General features: G+C 39.4%; 1 protein-coding gene across 3 annotated transcripts in view; it reads left to right on the top strand.

Moving 5' to 3' along the window:
• pdcd1lg2 (programmed cell death 1 ligand 2) overlaps positions 1 to 21,585 on the top strand; it is a 33,529-nt gene that overhangs the window by 1,820 nt on the left and 10,124 nt on the right. The window contains exons 1-6 of one of the 3 annotated variants that reach the window (XM_031890627.1): positions 7,249 to 7,372; positions 7,476 to 7,545; positions 10,964 to 11,072; positions 12,710 to 12,776; positions 13,875 to 14,240; positions 16,160 to 16,438. In XM_031890627.1, the coding sequence (XP_031746487.1) occupies positions 11,049 to 11,072; positions 12,710 to 12,776; positions 13,875 to 14,240; positions 16,160 to 16,438 (736 nt within the window). In that variant the 5' untranslated portion in view covers positions 7,249 to 7,372; positions 7,476 to 7,545; positions 10,964 to 11,048. Of the gene's footprint in view, positions 1 to 7,248; positions 7,373 to 7,424; positions 7,546 to 10,963; positions 11,073 to 12,709; positions 12,777 to 13,874; positions 14,241 to 16,159; positions 16,439 to 21,585 lie in introns of those variants that run through there. The other 2 variants (XM_031890618.1, XM_031890612.1) reach the window with 2 other exon arrangements.

The following is a 21,585-nucleotide window of genomic DNA, read 5'->3' as shown; positions in this document are numbered from 1 at the left end:
GGTGAGACTGTCGAGGTTGGGGTTGTTTTCTCTGGAAAAGAGGCGCTTGCGAGGGGACATGATTACTCTGTACAAGTACATTAGGGGGGATTATAGGCAGTTGGGGGATGTTCTTTTTTCCCATAAAAACAATCAACGCACCAGAGGTCACCCCTATAGATTAGAGGAACAGAGCTTCCATTTGAAGCAGCGTAGGTGGTTTTTCACGGTGAGGGCAGTGAGGTTGTGGAATGCCCTTCCTAGTGATGTGGTAATGGCAGATTCTGTTAATGCCTTTAAGAGGGGCCTGGATGAGTTTTTGAACAAGCAGAATATCCAAGGCTATTGTGATACTAATATCTACAGTTAGTATTACTGGTTGTATATATATATAGTTTATGTATGTGAGTGTATAGATTGGTTAGTATAGGTTGTGTGCTGGGTTTACTCGGATGGGTTGAACTTGATGGACAATGATCTTTTTTCAACCCTATGTAACTATGTAACTATGTAAATGCAAAACATATTAGTATGGGTCGCCACCTCACCCCCACCTCTGCTTTCCCATTATCCCCCGTGCGCACGTGCACGCTATTGAGGGGGGAGCAACAAGGAACTCAGTGGGGTAACAGATCCAGGACTAGGGGTTGGCAACAGATGTACTTGCCTGGCGCCCCCTCACTGTTGCGCCCTGGGCAGGTGCCTCTTCTGCCTACTCCTAGTTCCGGCCCTGGCTGCCAGTAAAAAAAAAAGACAAGGCTGATCATTTACTGATAATTGTCTCTTTATGTGTTTTAGCAGAGGCAATTCTCAGTATTGTCTATGGCAGGTTATTTTCTGGCATTTAGTAGCTGTGACAAGTAGCTGCTACTAGTAGCTCTGTGTGTCTTCACCCTTAGGGACTGAGGCAATCGATGCTCTGCTTAGCCACCACAGAGATATAATTTCATAATACAGTAATACAGTACAATACCTCCTGTATACGCACACAAACACATACTAGTGCAGTGTATAATATCAGGTCACGCTAACAATACCAAGACATTTACAGAAGCCTACCATCTAATTGTAATGTTATTTTTAAGGGGGGAGAGTTTTCTGGTGCCCATCTCCATATTCTGCTATAAACCTTATAGATTTGCTTGCCACCATTGCAAAAGACAGCACTACTGAACAGCTGCTATGATTTGGTATTAAATTGCATAACTATAAAGTAAATATTAGGAACTTACCAGTGTATTAACATTTTGGTAATTGATGGCAGTCATTTTAGGAGAAGGAAAGGCTAATAAAGAGTTAATCTCAAGCTGCAGGCATATCTTCAGTTGTCTCAATAGTGCCCTTAAGTCTCCCCATATTTCACCTGTTCAGATGATCAGAAGCCAAACAGGAAGAAAAAACACTGAGCTGTGTAAAGAAAGTTCCCATAATGCCTCGCTCCTGCACCAAGAGCAAGACCGGTGTACATGCTCAGTTTGTAAGACTATGAGGAAGCTTTCTGCTGATTGGCTCTGATCCACATTCCTAAGGAGGGGGAGTGAGTTCTTAGCATTCTTGAGGGAGGGGGGAGCAGGAGAGGGGAGAGAGGAGAGAGCTGTGTGTCTCTGGAAGAGGAAAACAAACACAACAAATCTTTTGACAGAGGACTCAGTGCAGCGTTTCTGTGAGTGCTCATGGCTGTATTTACATAGACCTTTCTGATAAAGCTTACTTAGTTTTTACCTTTCTTTCTCCTTTAAAATTATATTTAAGTATCATTATTCAGCTCTACCCCGGACCACTGCAGTTTCCAGTAAACAGGAGCACTGGTCCTGGGTTTCATGAAAATAGTTCTAACATTTGAAACCCCCCCTAGTGACTATTACCGTTCCTTCTTTAAGGTTGCTGCAAACAGAACACATTAAACAAGCTGAACAGTTTTTTCAATGCCCCTTAGTGTTTCACTTTCATTTACAGCCTCTCATATTACACAACAAGATCTGCTTGATGCAAAACCTGATACTACTGACATCTGATAAGATACTCAAATAAAATGATGGAATCTATATCAGTCAATGGTACTTCTTGAGATATATATATTATTTGGCTAGTCCTTTGTTTATCCCATGTATTGTTAATTACAGGTACCCTATATATCTTTTTAGAATAATAATCCGTTAGAATGTGTTAAATAACAGTGAACATTAATGCTACATTGTACAGAAGGGTCTGAAATCACAAGTACAGAGTAAATGAATAGTAAGGAAGCAGGAAGCATAGTTAAAAAATAATCTAGAGGAAGGTTCAGTTTAACAAGATATGTGAAAGCTATTTGCTAATGGCAGACATACTTTATGCAAATAACTGTTGTATAAAAGCTGTTATCTTGACAAGGAAGTAAACAACTCATAACGACTAGGCTTTCCCAAACAGGACGGTATGTTAGGAGAAAAGGCTGGGTCTTGCTGGAAGGTGTGTAATTAGGGTGGATACAGGCTTAGGTTATTGGTTCCAAATTGCAGATAAAAATATTTCCAAAAATACAATGATTACATGGATCGGGCTTAATAGTCCAACATTATTGGCATGATGAGGTCCAATAGGTTTCATGTCACTTGAATACCAGGCAGGAGCCTGAAACCAAGTCAAAACTAAAAAAAAATGCAGTTGGTTTCGATTAAAACAAAACCTAAAATAAGTTCCTAAAGAAGCTGATCATTCAGTGGTGATACTTTTATATACAGATTGTGAGTTCAACAAGTATTTTTACATATATTAGGTGTCAAGCCTTTCCCAAGGCTGAGGTCAGGACCAAGGAGGAAGCTGGGTTCAGAATGTCCAATACATGGTATCCAAGGGGTTAAAACAAGTCTCAGGTCGAATTCAGACAGAAGTTTGTCACAAGCAGAGTAGAGAGTCAAAACTGGCAGATCAAATAGTAATAACAATTGAGGCACACCCTGGATCTTTTCAAGAAAAGACCTATAATTGGTCATTAAACTCAAGTACTGAGAGTCCTTTTATTTTGAATTTGGTGCTGAAGTGTCACGTGATATTGGCACACGTCAGCGCACACCAGCATTCTGTTGGAAAACCACGTGGAGGACGTGGCACCGGAAAAACCCGTCACATGAGATGAGGAGCATGGACATTGCTGTGCTTTGCCCAAGAACACTCCTCTGGACCAAAGCCTTTCCAAAGGATTAGAAATTGTAAGACACCTCTGGAAACTCTTGAGTCAAGAATTCTTTTTACCTCATACTATTGTGGACTTGTGTCCATTTACAATAATAGGAACAGGTGGTTGTTGTCCAGAGGAAAATTGGCTGGAAATCTCTGGTTTGACAAGAGACACATAAATCACATTAGGAATTCGCATCGGAAGCTGAAGACAAATGTCAACTGGATTGATAATCTTGATGATAGGAAATGGGCCGAAATCCGAGATGCATGTTCTTGGTAGAGAGCCAGACCTTGTCTCATAGAGAATATAGAGGGGCTGGTTTAAGTTTCCTATTAGCATAAGTCTTGAGAGTAGCCTATTTAGCAAAAATAGCAGATATGTGGGCTACTATATCAGCAGCAGCGGGAACATCAGACAGAAGAAAACCCAGGGGGAAAGCAGAGGGATGTTGGCCACAAACATAATGGAAAGAGGATCTCCCTGTAGATGCATGGGTGGCAGTGTTGTGAACAAATTCAGCCCAAGGAAGTAGATCAGACCAGTCATCTTGACAGATGCAAACATGGCATCTCAAAATTGTTTTGGCAGCTCCATTAAATTAAGGATGGTAAGCAGAAGAAAATTGAAGATTAACCCCAAGAGACTTGCAGAGAGAGCCAAAATTTAGATTTAGAGAATTGAGAACCTCTGTCAGAGACAATTTCCACTGGAAAGCCATGCAGACAAAATTTATGTAGAACATATAGCTGGGAAAGTTCCATTGCAGATGGGAATTTGCGTAAAGGGACAAAGTGAAATATCTTGCTGAAGTGGTCTGTAACCATCCAAATTACAGTATTGCCATGAAAGTGTGATGATTCAATGATAAATTCCATGGCTAAATGCGTGCAGGATTGAGAGGGAACATGTAAGGGTTGCAGAAGACCACAATGTAAAGAGCTACTAGCTACAGATGGTACAGGAGTCACAAACGTAGACTGAGCAGAGTGAATTTGAGAAGCGAACTGTGGAAGCAGAGAAGTGATAATTCAACTAGAAGAAATAATCGGGCTGTTGTCTTCACTGAGACGGTTTCAGGCAGAAAGAGACAGGGTACGCTTTTCTATTCCTTGAACCAGGACGATAAGTGATAATAAAATTAAAGCATATAAGGACCAGTGCTCACCAAGCCTGTTAAGACTCTAGATTCTTATTGTTGCTATAACTTATGATACCTGCAGCTCTGGAAGCCATCTGGAACTACACTGCAAGCAGGAATCTGTGAGAATTCTTTTGGGGAGAAGGTTCAGTGCTGCCCAGATAAGACTCCACAATCTCACCTAGATGTTGGCGTTTCCCTGCTTCAGAGGCAGTTGTTGGCAAAATGAGCCAACCCCTGCCAATAGGCAGCCACATATGCCTCATTGTTCCAGGTGGTCTCTGCAGCCAGAGTTTGGAATTCCATGGCATACTCACTAGTACTGCTGTTTTCTTGGTGGCCCTGCATGAGGTGTGAAGAGGCAGCCGCTATAAGGCCAGGGCCATCAAAGGTAGTTTGGAGACTTTGGAGGAAGGCTTTGGCATTGTTGATAAGGGGAAAGTTCTTTTCCCAGAGAGGGATGCCTATTCCAGCCCTTTGCCTTCCAGCATGGAGATGACGTATCCGACTGTGGCACATTCAGAAGCATAATGAGATGGCTGTAATTCGAATTGAATGAGGCACTGGGCAACAAAGCCCCTACAGGCCTGAGGAAGGTGGCAATTGCAAGGTCCCTTGGCTGTTGACATTGGGGGTGGAGAAATTGCTGCGGCCGGGGAACTTCCAGACACTAAAGAAGCAGGGCCTCCAGGACTTGCCCAATGTGAGTCTGCTTGACTTCATAAGCCTCCATGCTAGTCTCCATGTTGTGTAAAGCTTTTTCCAGGTCGGGGGATGCTTTACTTAGGAAATACTGTACCTAGTAGCGCCTGTTACAATAGCGTGCTAAAATTCTATAAAATAATCATGTGATCCATTTTGATACTACCCGAAGACCAAACCAAAAGAGGAAGAACACCTCATAACAGGGAAACTCTTAACAGAAGCACCACAACATGCTGTTTATGAAATTCCCAACCATAAAAACACTTAAGAAAATACCCCACCATGAAAGCCTAGCAGACAGTAAATATAAACACGGAAATGTAGGAACCTAAGTGCCTGCTAAGTTCTAATAGGGCAAGAACTACATGAGAGTGCATAAGCATTTAGAACAATCACAAAATAAAGACCAAATAAAGAAGTAGCCAATATAATAATGTTATTGATTATAATTCTATATCCGATACTTTGTAATAAAAGAAGATTGAATTTTAATCTAGTTAAAATGTGGCTACAATCTTGGGGTTAAAACTATATTGAGCTGGTTAACCTATTTTTCAGAATGAACCAATATACTGTATATGGTATAACTGCTTTGTAAAATACATGTTGTTTTTGTTAGTTAGTTATCAATTTTAAAATATAGTTGGTGGCAACTGATTGGTTTTACACTTCTCAAACTTTTAACACAGGCCTACAGGGTGTTTTTCACCTATGCGTAATCTTCTCCAGTGTGGGGGACAAAACATCCAAAATTCCCTTTCCATGAGCATTAATTTATTTCTGCTTTTTTACCTTTAATTTCCATGTGAAGGTCCAGAGTGCCTTTTATAGGAGGTTTGCTGCTTTCCAAGGAGATGATTTCAGACAAACTTGAATAGTAGGAAAAGGAAAGGCCATGGCTTCTCAATTTTCTAAAGTTTTCAATTTTACCATCAGTGGGGCTGATTTGCTTCCTATAGTGAACTGTACAAGTCTGCAGTTTGTATTCCCAAGTATATAGCCTTCTTTTGCCACTGCCTATTGATCACTAGGGCTTGGTACTTTGCAGGGTTTATTTTGTAGCCGGGAATGGATTGAGCTGTATTTCCACATTTTGAAACAGATGCAGAAAAGTTGCCCATTACTGTCAGATAGAAAAGAATCAAATTATTTTTTTTTTTGCCTTTTATAAAGGGGAGGGGCAGGCCTAGGGCTTCCAAACCCAAGAATATATGACAAATAAAAACAGCCAATTGCATCAAAACTCTTCTTACACTTTTATATTTAGAAATGTATGTTCTTCTTTATATCAATAAACTGCATAATAATGTAATAATAATGTAAGTTTCCACACATTTTCAAGTCAGGTTTATGTGAATCACCGCAAGAGTTATTATGCTTCTCTTTTTTATAGCAAAGGTTATAAGACCTTTAGTCTACAGTGAAAATGTAAAGTAATCCTATTTATATGGAAAACATAGCTGTAAATATGTGACCAGACTATGTGTAGAAAAAGAAAAGTGTTAGGCACTGGAATGCGCCATTGTTTTAGGTGCTGCCCAGGGAATTACTAACAATGGACCTTGGATAACACTCCTGTTCAGTGAAAAATGCACCAGCCCAAAAGACACAGAGATGCTGTTAGTGCCCACTTCCATCTCCCTACCTGGATTGCTATGATCATCAGTGAATGTACAGAGAATTACAGACAGACCTTTAAAGAAGAACTAATGGGGGTTATGTAATAAAATGCACTAAGTATGCCCAGGAGCAGAAACCCATAGCAACCAATCAGCAGGTAGAATTTACTGGTTACCTGTACACATCTGGTTATAAGTACACATCTTATTGGTTGTTATGGGTTACTGCTACAGGGCAAACTTAGTGCCTTTTATTGTATACACAAAAGAGAATACACAAAAATGCAAAAAAAGGGGTTAACGATAAATAAAAAACCTTGATTTTGAAAGAGTTCCACTTGTCTACATGACAATAATAGACATATTGGCAGGGGGTAAGGGTGATTGACTTGCCCCCTTAAATGAGTTCTATAATTTGTATTGTGGTAGAAAATGGTTAAGTGATTAGTATTCATGATTATCTAATAAAATAATTGCATTGACTCTATTTAATCTATAGAATGATCTAAGGATCGTATACCTGAAAAGGCATTTCATTGGCAGCTGATTTCTGGGAGAGGTTTGCATTTCCTTGAAATCAACCCAGTGAATGCTATTTCTGTAAGTATGATTGTGATATTTTATGACACATCTGCACATAGACTGCATTTCTATATCTGCTTTCCTACTTGGTACATCTGAATTTCAGACACATTAGTCTCCACTAAGCAGGAAACTCCCTTAGTTCCACTGTAAAGAATGGATCAGCAGCAGCATCCCAGTCATAGTGTGAGATTGTGTAATTGCTGACAGTACATCCTGTTTTAATTTCCAACAACAGGTTAAGTGGCAGTCTTTTTACTGGAACTCACATATTTCCTATGAATTTCAGACTGAGGCAGGATCAAACCTTGCACACAAAGGACAGCTTTAATCAAAAGCACCACAGGAATATGCAGGAGGTGAGTAACATGAATAAGTGAATGCATACGGAACTGGGCAGCATGGTGGTGCAGTGCTTAGAACTGCCGCCCTACGGCACTGGGCTCCTAGGGTCAACTAGCTTGGGTTGTAGTATATATGATATGGATTCCTCTGGGGCAGTGAATGGTGTATACTTTCTGTGATATGTCAGTACAATACAATAGCTACTTTTTTATATATAAGTAATAGTTCTTAAATATCAAAGTGGCAGTTATTTGGGTCCTGGCATGCTTTGTTGTTTCATGGACTTATAGCACAGTAATTTGTTATAATTTGTAATAGTTGTATGTGACTTTTCAAGATCAGTTCAGGGCTGGATCTTAAGAAGTGCATGCTCTGGTGCATAGTTTCTGGTACACATGACTGGGTTAATATATTTGTATGCAGTTTTCAGGTTACTCAAAAGAGATTAATGAGGATACAATTCCTTGTGTGGAATAAATTTTGCTCCCTATTTTGGCTGTAGCTGGAATTCATACTTGGGTTTGCGTATATAGACCCGTGCCTTCCCTTTACAAAAGATGTGACTATGTGAAAAATTCCTATGTGAAGTAGATCTTAACTTAAACTGTTACGTAGTTGGTCTTGAAATTGGTTTTGGGGCTGAGGCAGTATTATTATTATTATAATTTATATTAAGGCCTAGAATATATCCCACAAAACCATTTCTAGGATACACCTGCAGAACAGCTCCTAAAGAGTACAGGTAAGTTTAAGGGTTGGACTTACTGTTTTTTTTATTACAAGAGGTTTAGGTAGCTAATCAAGCATAGGAATGTGCATTAAACCTAGTGAAGCTGGTCTTTCCCCCATGAAGATAATTAAGTTGGTGGGAAACAGAGGACTGGACAGGAGATAGTGGCACCCAGATCATGTCGCAAAAAGGCATGCAACCTATCAATAACATACATCAGTGCTGTCCAACTTCTGCGGTGCCGAGGGCTGGAATTTCTCTAGCATACATGGTGGAGGGCCGCTAATGAAAGCCAGTTTTGATCACTCCCCTTTTCTGAACCACACCCACTTCAAACCACACCCATTTTATCACAATGGTAGTAGTGCGGCAAAAACCCAAATGGTTGGTCCTCACTGCGGGGATATCAACAGTTATTCATATATGAAAGAATTATATTATGTCATATTAAGACACACCCTTAAATCCTTATGCCTCCTCCTCCCCTGTGGATAGCACAGCAACAGCCAGTAACATAATTACACACCTTAGGGACCATTTAATGGCTGTTTCCAACTACTGACAAACTCCCAGAACAAACCCCTGCCAGGTTCACCTCTCACAGGCAGCATAGGGCAGGCAGAGTATGGCACACACAGGCAGCACACTGCCTCCCTTATGCTGCCTATGTGTGCCATACTCTGCCTGCCCTATGCTGCCTGTGTGTGCCATACTCTGTCTGCCCTACTCTGCCTGTGTGTCATACTCTGCCTGCCTTTAGCTGCCTGTGTGTGCCATACTCTGCCTGCCCTACCTGTGTGTGCCATACTCTGCCTGCCCTATGCTGCCTGTGTGTGCCATACTCTGCCTGCCCTTAGCTGCTTATGTGTGCCATACTCTGCCTACCCTATGCTGCCCATGTGCCATATTATGCCTACCCTATGCTGCCTGTGTGTGCCATACTCTGTCTGCCCTACTCTGCCTGTGTGTGCCATACTCTGCCTGCCTTTAGCTGCCTGTGTGTGCCATACTCTGCCTGCCCTACCTGTGTGTGCCATACTCTGCCTGCCCTATGCTGCCTGTGTGTGCCATACTCAGCCTGCCCTATGCTGCCTGTGTGTGCCATACTCAGCCTGCCCTATGCTGCCTGTGTGTTCCATACCCTCCCAGCCCTATGCTGCCTATGTGCCATATTATGCCTACCCCATGCTGTCTGTGTGTGACATATACACAGGCAGCATAGTGCAGGCACTACATACAATAGGTGTCAACAGGTGAACAATGTAGGTGATTACAGCCTGAGGTGTGAACACTGCAGGGGATGAACAATGCAGAAACTAAAAGGTGTGAAAACATTACATGTTTAAACCATATAGGGGGGTTTAATCTCAGTACTGATACCATTTAAAGCTTACACAAAGGTAAGCCATCTAAGCAGCCAGACAGGTGGGGGGCCACACAGAGGGGGGTCGCGGGCCGCCAGTTGGACAGCACTGACATACATTAACCCACATTGGCTCTGGATTGCCTTGAAACTTTGCAGGGGGCTCTTCACCTTTGCCTGCCATACTGGGCCACCTAGTTGCTTGTGTGACTGTGACCATGACAGACATCAAGGGGATACAGGAGGTACAACTACAGAAAAAAAAAAAAATTCCTGAGGCCTTGAAGCTAATATTTGGTGTAGAACACTCATAATGGGACCCAATGGAAAATGTAGGTTTCAGATGGCAGCTCTGTATGTGAACTATTTTGGGAGTCCTTAATTGTCGATTTACCAAATTAAGAAGTCAAACAGAGATAATCAAACTAATAATCAAACTAGAATAGTTATGAAGTACAGTTTTATAACAAAAAAATTAAATATTAAGTAACAGAAAAATGCCCCAAACCAATTTGCCATGCTTGAAAAAGCATGGATATTAAACAAAATACTACTTACTCTTTAAGAGGAAAGTCCCTTAAGAAAACTCCCTGCCGTGCTTGCAAAACTTTTCCTGGTAAATTAATCCTGAACTTGGCTTTAGTTCTTGTTTTACAGCTTATTTACAGTATATCATAGCCCCAACGCATCTCTCCGCTTGCTAGAGGAGATTGTTTTACTTTTACTTTCTGAATAGATTTTGGTTTCTGTGCTGGCCTGCAGCTCTTAGTTAGCTGTGTATTAGGTGAAGCATGTTATAGAGTTCATGGGAACAGAGGGATCAACAGATTCAAACCAGCTTTAACGTGCTGTAGTTTTTCTTACCAAACAGAATCACTTTTTAAGGTTTCTTTCTTTGGCAATTCTGCTATAAATCCTGGTAGGAACTCTTAATCCAGTAACTCAAATTATCATGCACAATCTCTAGTCAGTCCAAACAGTCCCAAAGTACCAGGTACAGCTTATGCCCAAGGGGAACCCACTAGGAATGACCATTAAAAGGAGAGCTCAACCCACTTTAAATTTACCTGGAAAGGTGTCAGGTGCCAATACTGACTGACAGATCCCTACCTTGCATAGGGGTCAATATATATATAGGGCCCCAAGTGCTTGGTAAAGGGCCCAGAGGGGCTTGAAGTGTTGCCTGGTTCTATATGCATTGGGTTAATTAAACACCTTTTGATAATCAGTGTACTACTGGATTCTTTTTGATGACCAATATACTCTAGACATTTTTTCCCATAGCTATAACTCTTCTCACTTTATAACATCTTCTGTATTCTGTTTGTATCCTTTATAGTGTGCTGTACAAGAAAGATGGGCATATTGTCATAGATAGAGTCTTATAAGGCGACACAATAACATTGTACAACAGTGTCTACAACATGTTAGTTATGAAAGAAGAAAAGGTAATTTTTATGTAATTCTTTCTATTGTAAGTGCTCATGTGTTTTATAATGTCCAGTGCATTTGTGGCAATGTTGAAATAGAAAGACTGTGTCAAAAGAATTTAAATTTTATTGTTATTTTAAAAAATTGGTTTTAGTTTATTTTAACCTTTTCAGCAAACATAGTTTGGTTTTTTTTTGTTAATTTTTTTGTTTTTTTCAACTGTATGCTCATAACAAGGAGTCTGATTACACATTATGGAACAACTTTGTAGCTTGTGACCCAAATGGCCAGTTCTCATTTTTTGTTTACAACATTAAAGCACTTTGGTATACAGTTTCATATAGAATGTCATTTGTGTGGCATGATAATGAAATGTGCAGTTCTGCTCTTCTATACCTGAGCAGGCAAGTTGCATGGCAACACTTCCTTAACACCAAGTGGTATATTTATCATGCTGTGTAAAAAGTGGAGTAAAACATCACCGGTGATGTTGTATAGCAGCCAATCAGATGCTTTGCTTTGATTTTATAACTGTTGAAATCTAATTGCTGATTGGTTGCCCTGGGCAACATAACCGGTAATGCTTCACTCCACTTTTAACACAGTATGATAAGTATTCCCTCAAGACACCTTTAAAATAAATCTGTTAGCTGTTTCAATGGTCTCAGTGGTCAAACTGGCATCAATCTGTTTTATTACAGTTCTAGACCCTTATTTGCTCTAAATGATTTCTTACAGTTTTGACCCCTTGGGATGTATTTCTTTCCTTTGTAAAATTGTCCATGTGTATTTATATATTGTCCAGTGCATTTGTGTAAATGATGAGATAAAAAGACTGTGTCAACAGAATTTAAATGATAACTGCCTGCCTTGCCCACTGCCTGAACTTGGCTGCCTGCTCTGACCTTGGGCTGTTATGGTGTCCAAAGTGTAGTTGCAGTGACATAACTATAGAAGAAGCAAACCCTGTGGTCGCGGGGGTCACCACTGAAATATTGTGCGCCCGTGCAGGCAGACATGTACACACTCACTTGTGTGCACTTTTGCCTGCACCGCGGGGGGTGAGTAGCCTATGGTGCACACAAGCCCTTTTTTTACTTTCAAAAGAATGGTCTGCATTCAGTAGCATAACTTGCTCATGCCAGGCCCCCCTGACAAAAATTATTTTTAGGGGGCCCAGCTGCACCACCTGGCCCACACCACACTACTTTTTTTAAAGATAGGTGAGGAGCTGGGAAGGGGGGTTACAGTACAGCAGACCCCCTGTTGCCCGGGCACCCCTGTAACTGTGAGTTCTGCTGTATAGATAGTTACGCCACTGTCTACTTTTGATTCATTGATCTATAAAACATTTTTCCAGGGACCCTGAGAGTCATAAAGGTGTTTTCTCTGTACATGAGCTTTCATTTAATTTTTGGGAGCAATGTTTTCTGCCTTGCCACATTCCCATCTAGCCTACTTTGTATTACTCACTTACTTTAGCTAAAACAAAAGAGACCTGCAGTTGCTTTGTTGTTATCCCGTAATCTTAGCTGCTATATGGTACTGTTTTCATCTAAACTAATATGTAGAGCAGGGGGCAAACCCTTCCACTTGTATGCTGGTTATAATGCTCTCCTTGTTAAAAGATATAAAACTTTGTATATTATTTTAGATGGAAAGGAAGATATTCTGCCTACTGTGTATACTACTAATGATACTTGATGGACATTCAGTATTAGGTACGTGAACCTATTTTTTTATGGTTTTCATTACCTAGGGTACTGATCAGAGTTACTTTCTTGTTCATAGTTACTTGATATGTTTCCAGAAGCAAAAGTTTAACTAAATATAGTATGCTATACAGCAATGAAACACACTATACTGTGGTTATTTTCACAATCCAAGACATAATTTGCCTCTTTAAAGTGGCATGGCCTGTCTGATTTCACAATGTCACATCTCTTATACATTTATAGACTTCCTATGGCCATGTGGCTTTGGCCATGCATACATAGAAAGGGCTGCTACAGCCCTGCGATAATGTATAATCAAGTTGTCATATAAGAATATACTGCTGATGTTGGCTACTCTCTGGTGTCCATGCCAGGCTGTTGTACCTACGGGCAGAATCACTCTGCCTGCACTGCAAAAATATTACCTAAACTTTGCTTTTAACATTTGGCTTTTGTGCCAGAGTGCCAAAAAGAAGCTTGCTGATTATTCTTCTGCACTGATTCTAAGCTGGGTTTTCACATGGACGGTGAATAAGAAAGGTTTTAAACTCCTTTCAGCCTGTCCAATAACTAATGGCATTAAATGCAAAGAGTATGCATTGGTACTGCAATCTTGGAAAAAGAATTAGTGCAGTGCAGTTCCAGCTTTGCTCTATTTAGTATTTAGGCTTAGCAGTATTTGAAAAAGTAGAGGATGTTTATCAAGGTTAGACTCCCTGCAGCACATAGCTTGCAGTTATATTAGGCCTAACTTCAAAATTACATTGCTAGTATAGTTATTCTATAAAGCTGCAGATAATCACCAGCCTGGTAGCCTCCAGAGCCTCATTAAGAATTAATTAAAAATTGTCCCTGCCTGCTGGATTAACTAAATCCAGTCTTCTGCCCTCTGTTGACAGCATGCAACCTCCATCTTCCTAGAAGCCAGGGTTAGGCTTTTTAAGAGTGTCAAAGGAGAAGCCATCTTTGTAGTTTGTGAATGTTGGTGAATTGCTGTATATATTTATTTATAATGCATTGCACAAGATCCTCTATATCTATACAATGACTGATATAAACTGTAAATCTCTGTCTAATAACTGCTGCTGTGTTTCTTTTAACTAGCTTTATTTGTAGTAACAGCTCCCAGATCATCATACACAGCTCAATATGGGGATACAGTACAGCTGATCTGCAGTTTCCCACCTGAAGAAAATGTATATATTTCAAAAAAATTAAAGGTATCTTGGGAGCACATAGACTCTTTTCAAGGAAAAAGCCAAGATGTATTAATGCTTACTGATGGGAAATTGGTTTTAGAAAAACAGTCGGACACCTTTAGAGGGCGTACAACATTGCTGATGGAAGAACTGAATAATGGTAGAGCTGTTCTAGAGATCACAAATGTGAAGCTAACCGATTCAGGCAAATACCGCTGCGTTTTACAACTTGATGGGTCAGATTATAAAACCATAAGCCTGAAAGTGAAAGGTCAGTGTATGTGTAAATCAATAAATGTTTTACCTGAAATCATATAGGATGTCCTACCTATAGAGATACTGAGGTTTTGTGATAATCTGCTTACAGATTACTGAACTATTGACAAGATGAAGTAAATTGTATTCTTGTGTCTTCTTGTTCAAATAATAAATGGTCTTCTTCTTTGATAGCTGGCAGAGATATGCACCTTTATCTTTTATTATTATTAACATTTACTTATGATCTGCTTTTTTATGTAATTGTTTATTGGACAGCCCTTAAAAGCAAGTAGCCCTGCCTCTACATATATGTAAATGGGTAAAGCAAATAAGGGCTGATATTTGGAATAGTCTGAGGCTAATACCAGACGATGCCCTACCGCCCTACGCCTCCTACATGTGCCTGCACCCCGAATGAATGGAATACGCTCAGGTGCAGGCACATGTAGCGGAAATACGCATAAAAACGCATTTTTATGCGTATTTTGGCTACATGTGCCTGCACCCAAGCGTATTGCATTCATTCGGGTGCAGGCAAAAGTAGGAGGCGTAGGGCGGAATTTTCGGCAAGCATTTTTCCTCTTGCCGAAAATATCCTCCCTACGCCTCGTCTGACATCAGCCTAATAGGTGATTTATATATTTGTAAAACATGTTTAAAAGCTTAAGGCTAATGTCCCACGGGGAGATTTAGTCGTCGCGATTTTTAAAAAGCGAGTTCCAGTGACAAGTCACTCATCTTGTCCTAATAATCGATTACTACAGATTTCCACAATGGAGCGATTCTATTTCCCACAAATCCAGGTGTCATATTCCCGCCCACAATTAGAAATTACATTCAGTGCAACAGGGAAATCGCAGCGACTTCCTGCTCAGAGGGTTTTACTTTTAGCGATTCCAGTAGTTTTGCATAACAATGCTTTCTTTGTAAAATAGGGCTTATATATTTAACTTAATACTTTTTTCTAAACCCCTTGTAACATTTACAACATTTATATGTGAAGATTTTATTCATTTTTCAATATCCTTCTTTGTTCTACTTACTTTCTACAGAAATGTGGTTTCCCTTTGATTCACAATTCACCTGAATTTTTAACCTGTAGTAAACTTGTAAAAACTTGTTTCAGTCTGGCATTTATTAGTCAATTATCAATTCAGGATAATTAGGTTTCGCCAATTTCACTTAAATACAGCAGAAAAAAAATGATTTTTTTGCTGACAAAAAGCAAATTAAACATCATTTAAATGAAATAATAGTGGTTATGGATTACAGGTGACCTGTCACCCTAAGAAATAATTCCAAATTACACTACTGTGTTCACTTACACTATATATATTATTTATATCTGGTTTTATTCTGTATTGAAACAATCACAGGCAACAGGCAGTTATGAAGGCAAGCTTTTTATCACCCAAATGTCTTGTTTATGTGCCAGAATAGGGGACCTGATGCCCATGCCCATGCGCAGGATACACAATTAGATGGTGAGGAGGGAGGGGGAAACTGAGGAGTGCAGTGATATCTAAGAAATGCTGAATGGAAAGTGAAAATAATTGTCTGCCCCACATCTATGTCTAAGGCATAGAGTCAGGGCAGGCAATATATAATTGGATTTTTAAATAGCTTTATGGGTATGAATCTGTTAATACAGCTTTTTATTTCTGGGTGACAGGTCTCCTTTAAGTTAATAAATAACAATACATTACATGGAATTAAGATTTAGATATAAAAAAACAGCAAATACATGCAGCAATTAAAAAAAATGTTTACATTAGGGTAATTTGTATGTATTATATGTGAAATGTCAAGAGTTTGTAGCAAATTAAGATCTTTTAAGTTATATTATATACCGTTAAACAAATAATATTAAAAACTTGAGAGTGTTATGGGGATTGTTTGAATACTTTTAATTTTTGGATATTTTTATTACAGCATCATACAAAATAATAGACATTTACAGATCTGAAAATGAAGATTTGTTGACATGTCAGTCACTGGGATTTCCCATTGCGGAGGTATCTTGGCAGAATAATGGTGACAATGTGAGTTTGCCCTCAAACTTTTCCCAGTTTCTGAGACCTGATGGAGTTTACAACATAACAAGTACCATCAGAATCAGCCGAGATGTCACACAAAACTATACTTGTGTGTTTTGGAACAAAGAACTGAACGAAAAAACACAAGCTTCTTTTCACCTGGAACCATATCAAGGTAATTTTTGGTACAGATTTTGTCTTATAGAAAATATCATCATAATATTAATTATTGGATTGCAAAGTTCCAACCATTCTCTGGCACTGGACAAAACTAAGGTCATTCGGCCCCTTCTACCTTCTGGTGCATCCCAGGCTGAATTGGCACACATAGGCGTTGGGGTTTATCAGGTTGCTAGGCAACTGCAATAACAAATATGGTGGTGTCTACCAGAAAAAGGTAGGCCAAATGATGGCTGCTTGCTAAGAGACCACTGCAGGATGGGATACATGCAGGGGTTTTGCACTAGTACCCTATAACTGCCTTGGTTGTTTGCAAGCTCTGTGTTCACTGCATTAAATATTTTTAGAAAATCACAGCGGCCATAAGCCTCCCAGGTGCAATTTACTTCCTACAGCCAATTATCAAATAAAGGATTTTTGATACTTGGCTGTAGGAAGTAAATTCCTGGCTGTATTAGGATGTTTCACATGAATATGAGGCCTGGGCTATATTTGCAAATGTATTTTTTTCTGTATTTAGCAGCATTGGCATATTCCTCATCATTTCCACAGTACTTTATGAAAGTCCTCACATTTTTCACTGTTGCTGACTAGATATACTGATAAATTCTCTATCTTCACTTCCAAAGTCACAGAAGTATTTCAAATGAACTTTGTACTAAAAATGTATTTAAGAAAAAAACTTTTTAAATGCATAGGTGTTCACCCTTTGTAAATATATGCAGGAAACCACCATTATCTGCGATTACAGCTGTATAAAGTTTAGAACTGGAGTCAGACAGCATTCATTAAAAAAAAAGGGGTCTGTTTAGTACAGAGCACCTTTGTATTCCAGTCAATAGACAGGACTCATTTCCTTCTCCTTAACCCCTCTACACTGTTATGTTACCTTACCGCAGCTTGAGGAAACTGATTTACTTCAGTTACAGGTCTTTACAAACTTTGGCAACACACCTTATTGTTTCTGAAATGTGGTATGAGTAGTATGTATGTGTTTGCATAGTGAGCATAGACATGCATATTATGCCTTAGGGTACAGGTAAACATTATTGTGGGGTATTGTAGTGTCTCACTGACTTCCACTTGTAGGCTAACGTCAGAAGGAGCATATTCTCAGCAAGATGAGAACACGCTACGTGTGGCATTAGCCTCAAGAATGTTTTTCTTGTGTTTATAAAGGATAAGGTTGTTATTAACATAAACTTTACTCCAGCTGATAAAAACTTTTGTAATTCCTGGGTGCAGCCATAAACATATGAGCTTAATGGTTTGTATGGGTTACAGTCAAAACACTCCAACTGATCCATAAATGCAAAACTTGTATGCTTCAGAGAGAATTAAAAAACCCCAAACACTATAAGGAAATCTTTTTATATATTTCACCTTTCCTTTCTCTGTTTGCATTGTATGGGTGTCTCGTAAAGTTCTTTTTAATATCCTAAAGTCCAATGTGCAATTATGTTCTATTTAAGTAACACAATTACAGAAGTCTCAAATATTTGTGCAATACACCAGGGCTTTTTCCCCCCAAGAATTTCAGTGTAGTTTTAGTCTAGGCTGTCATTTTCTCATACTGGCTTGTCACATATTTTCTTAGCAACTCCTAACATGCTATTTGTTAAAATCCCCTTACAAGTATAAGTGGATGGTGTTGCCTAATGAAGAACTGTTTGTTCTATTACATCATTGTGGGATAACTGAGTGGGAAATAGCAGAAGTCTGAATTCAGGTATGGAATTTGCAGAAATATCCTGCAGAGCAGTGGTTTTCAGTATGTTTAGGTTCAAGTTCCATTTTGATATCAGTTTGGTCTGGACCCCTAACAACAATGTACAGATATATGAAAATATTGTTGAGCAGTTCCAAGTATACCTGTATATAGGACAGCAAATAAAAGTTCACCCCCAAATATGAACAAAACTGACCTGTCTTGGAAGTTTTGACCTGGAAGACCTGACCAGTCTTCCAGTACAATCTAGTAGAGCAAAAGTTCTACCCAAATCTTTCCATAACTGGCCTTCAGTCTGGGCCCCCAGCCACTAATTTCCCTACAGCAACCACTGCTGTAGAGATACCCAAACATAGGTAGTGTCCTGCACTAACTGCGATTATGAAGGAAAAGGTCAGTGATTTATTTGGTTTAGCTGAGGATATAAGAAAAAGATATGTGCAACTTGTCAAAATTTAAAGGCCGAATAGGAGCCAAGATTTTTGTCAGTTTCTGAAAATCACTAAGGTTAATGTCCAGAACTTAGTACGTACGTATGCTAAAATAGACTAAATAAATATTCACAAGGACATTTTTAAATTTCAAGTTGTTTCTTTTTACATAGTCCTTGATACATGGGTTTTGCAACAGGTTTCCACAACAAGAAGAGGATGCAGAACACAATTAAACCACAATTGGATGTATCTACAATCAGTTGTACCAAGCTCTCTAACGTAGGCCAGTATCAGATATGACTTTAGCCAGAGCAAAGGTCCCCATACACAGGCCGATTGTAGCTACAGATATCGGTCCTTAGGACGAAGTAACAGAATACTGCAGCTCAAATTACCAATACTAGGACTAGGGTGGGTGCAATTAAAAAGATTATTCTTTGACTAAACTATTAGAAAGGTAGTAACAGGAAACTGTTTATAGTTATAATCACTTAGTTCACTTCACGCTATCTTGAAAAAAAATAGACTGCTGTAGTGCTTGTTTCTTAGTAAGTTATATAGTAAGCTTAGGTGTTAAATATGTGGTGTACTACTGAGATACCCATGAGTCCTGGTGAACAAATCCAACACTTCCTTTATGTCATTAAAACACTGATGCTCCCAATCAGGGCCAGAACTAGGGGTAGGCAGAAGAGGCAGCTGCCTAGGGCTCAACGATTGGGGGGCGACAGGCAGGAACCTCTCTTGCCTACCCTTAGTCTGTGCTTCATTTTCATTGCCCCCGCCGCTTGTCATTATGCGATGGGGCCAATGAACTATCAATTTGCATCAATGCAATAGTGCAGGTGCAGGGGCGAGGTGGCCGACCAGGTTGCCTAGGGCATCTGGTTGGCTCGGCCCACCCCTGCTCCCAATCACCAGTTTTTTCTAAAAACCTTCATCCACCCATGTATGTATACACCTTAAATGTTTCACAATAACATGCTAGTACTCTCACAAAGCACTATGTGCTGATTGATACAATTGTTTGTGGCACTTTTATGATATGTGTGTCGACTTACACATACACTTTAAGCAGATGCGTACTGTTATTATTAATGGTAGCACATGCTTACACCAATATATTTTTTCAAAAAGCATCAGTTAATAGTGCTCCTCCAGCAGAATTCTGCACTGAAATCTGTTTTTTTAAAAAAAGGAAACAGAATTTTTTATATTTAATTTTAAAATTTGACATCACTCTTTACTGCTGCACTGCATGTTGGAGTGATATCACCCCTCCCTTCCTCCCTGCAGCCGATTAGCTTAACAGTGGAAATGTAGCAAGATAGCAGCTCCCTGACACCTGCATTGCTAAAAATGCTCCCATCAACCTAGTGGTGGATATCACAACAGCACTTAGTATAAATCTAAGTCAGGCTCAGCCAAATCATGACTCCTCCAGTTACATTAAGTAGGTTAAACAATAGCTTATCTGAAAGCAGTTCCATTCTCTAGTGCTATTTTTTTTTTTTTTTTCAGGAAGCTCAGAATCAGGCACAATGCACTGAGATGGCTTCCTGCACACTAGTATTACAACTTTAAAAATACATTTGCTGGTTTAAAAATAAAACTTACATAGTAGAGTGAATTATTTGCAATGTAAACAGTGTAATTTAGAAATAAAAAATACACCATAAAAATCATGGCAGTATACCTTAAATGTTCAGAATAAATAAACGTTTTATTGAAATGTGTTCTCTCTATTAGCTAAATTTAAAATGTGTTTCCCTCCTCTTATATGTGTATAATTAGTTTTAGAAGAAGCGTCTTGCGTAATAAAAAATACCCTAAGCAGAATAAATAAAAGGAAGCACAAATTCCTAAGAAAAAGAAGAAAACTTTACTATAAAAAGAATAGATTGCCCCATTTCCTTCGTTAAACCATAAAATGTAAATATATCACTCCATAGACTTTAAATGCCTTTAGGTTTAGTAATTAGACTTTCCTGGACCACAGTTTATAAATTCATAATGGCTCACTTGTCATCTGTATCGTTGTGTACTGACACACAGTGAATAGAATGCTAGACTTCCCTGAGCCTTTCTGGGTAATTACTGGATGCTTTACCGTGTATTAATGGCAAGCACTTTTATTATGTAAGACTGTTTACAACTCATTACTGGCTTTCATTACAGACATTTTGGGTTTTAGGTTGCAGTGGGGAATTACATAGTGGTGAAATTCTATGTGGAATTGGCTGTTTATGCCATGTGACTACTTTCCTAGTATTCCCCAAGGGTTTTGACTCAGGTTGGTTTGTTTCAATTTGAAGTCTGGGTCGAAGCATCAAAATGCTGACATATTACACCACCTTCTATTTATTTCTTTGTTCTTATGATATTTGTACACCTTTTTGGTGACTTATCTTGACTTATCCTGGCCAACCACACATGCATAAGTTGGCCACATGTTGACAGCCGAAATGCCAGTCTACATTTTGTTTGACCGCTGGGAGGGAAGTGCTGTGCATCCATATTGGGGTTGGCCAATCACTTGCCCTGAACTAGGTCACTGGCCCAGTATTTTCATTGTTGCTAATCATATTTTGTGGCTGCATTGTGGTTGCCAATACATTATATTAAATTATATCATTCATGCAGGTGGTTATGCAGTTCTGCTGGCAATCAGCATTGGTACTGATACCAGTGGTCGCCATAAGGGCAAATCCTGGTTTTCAGTGGGCCCAGCAGCATGGAGTGTGGGGGAAAATGTGGGCAGGACACTGCAGAGTTTATTCTCCCCTGACAGATTCCAGTATAACAAACTGCTTGCCTTCTGCAGCACTGTGTTCTGTGCTCTCTGTGCAGATTTAAGCTGCTGATTTGGCCCCTTCAGACTCAATCAGCAGCTTATGTGCCCATGTATGGATCCCTCTGCCAGGCCTGTCCTGATATCATCAAGGCTAGGACTACATTAACTTGTTGATACAGTCCTCA

This window comes from Xenopus tropicalis, chromosome 1 (genome assembly GCF_000004195.4).
Source record: "Xenopus tropicalis strain Nigerian chromosome 1, UCB_Xtro_10.0, whole genome shotgun sequence".
Taxonomy (NCBI): domain Eukaryota; kingdom Metazoa; phylum Chordata; class Amphibia; order Anura; family Pipidae; genus Xenopus; species Xenopus tropicalis.
The sequence above is the reverse complement of the archived record's forward strand: the minus strand, read 5'-3'. Positions and strand labels throughout refer to the sequence as shown.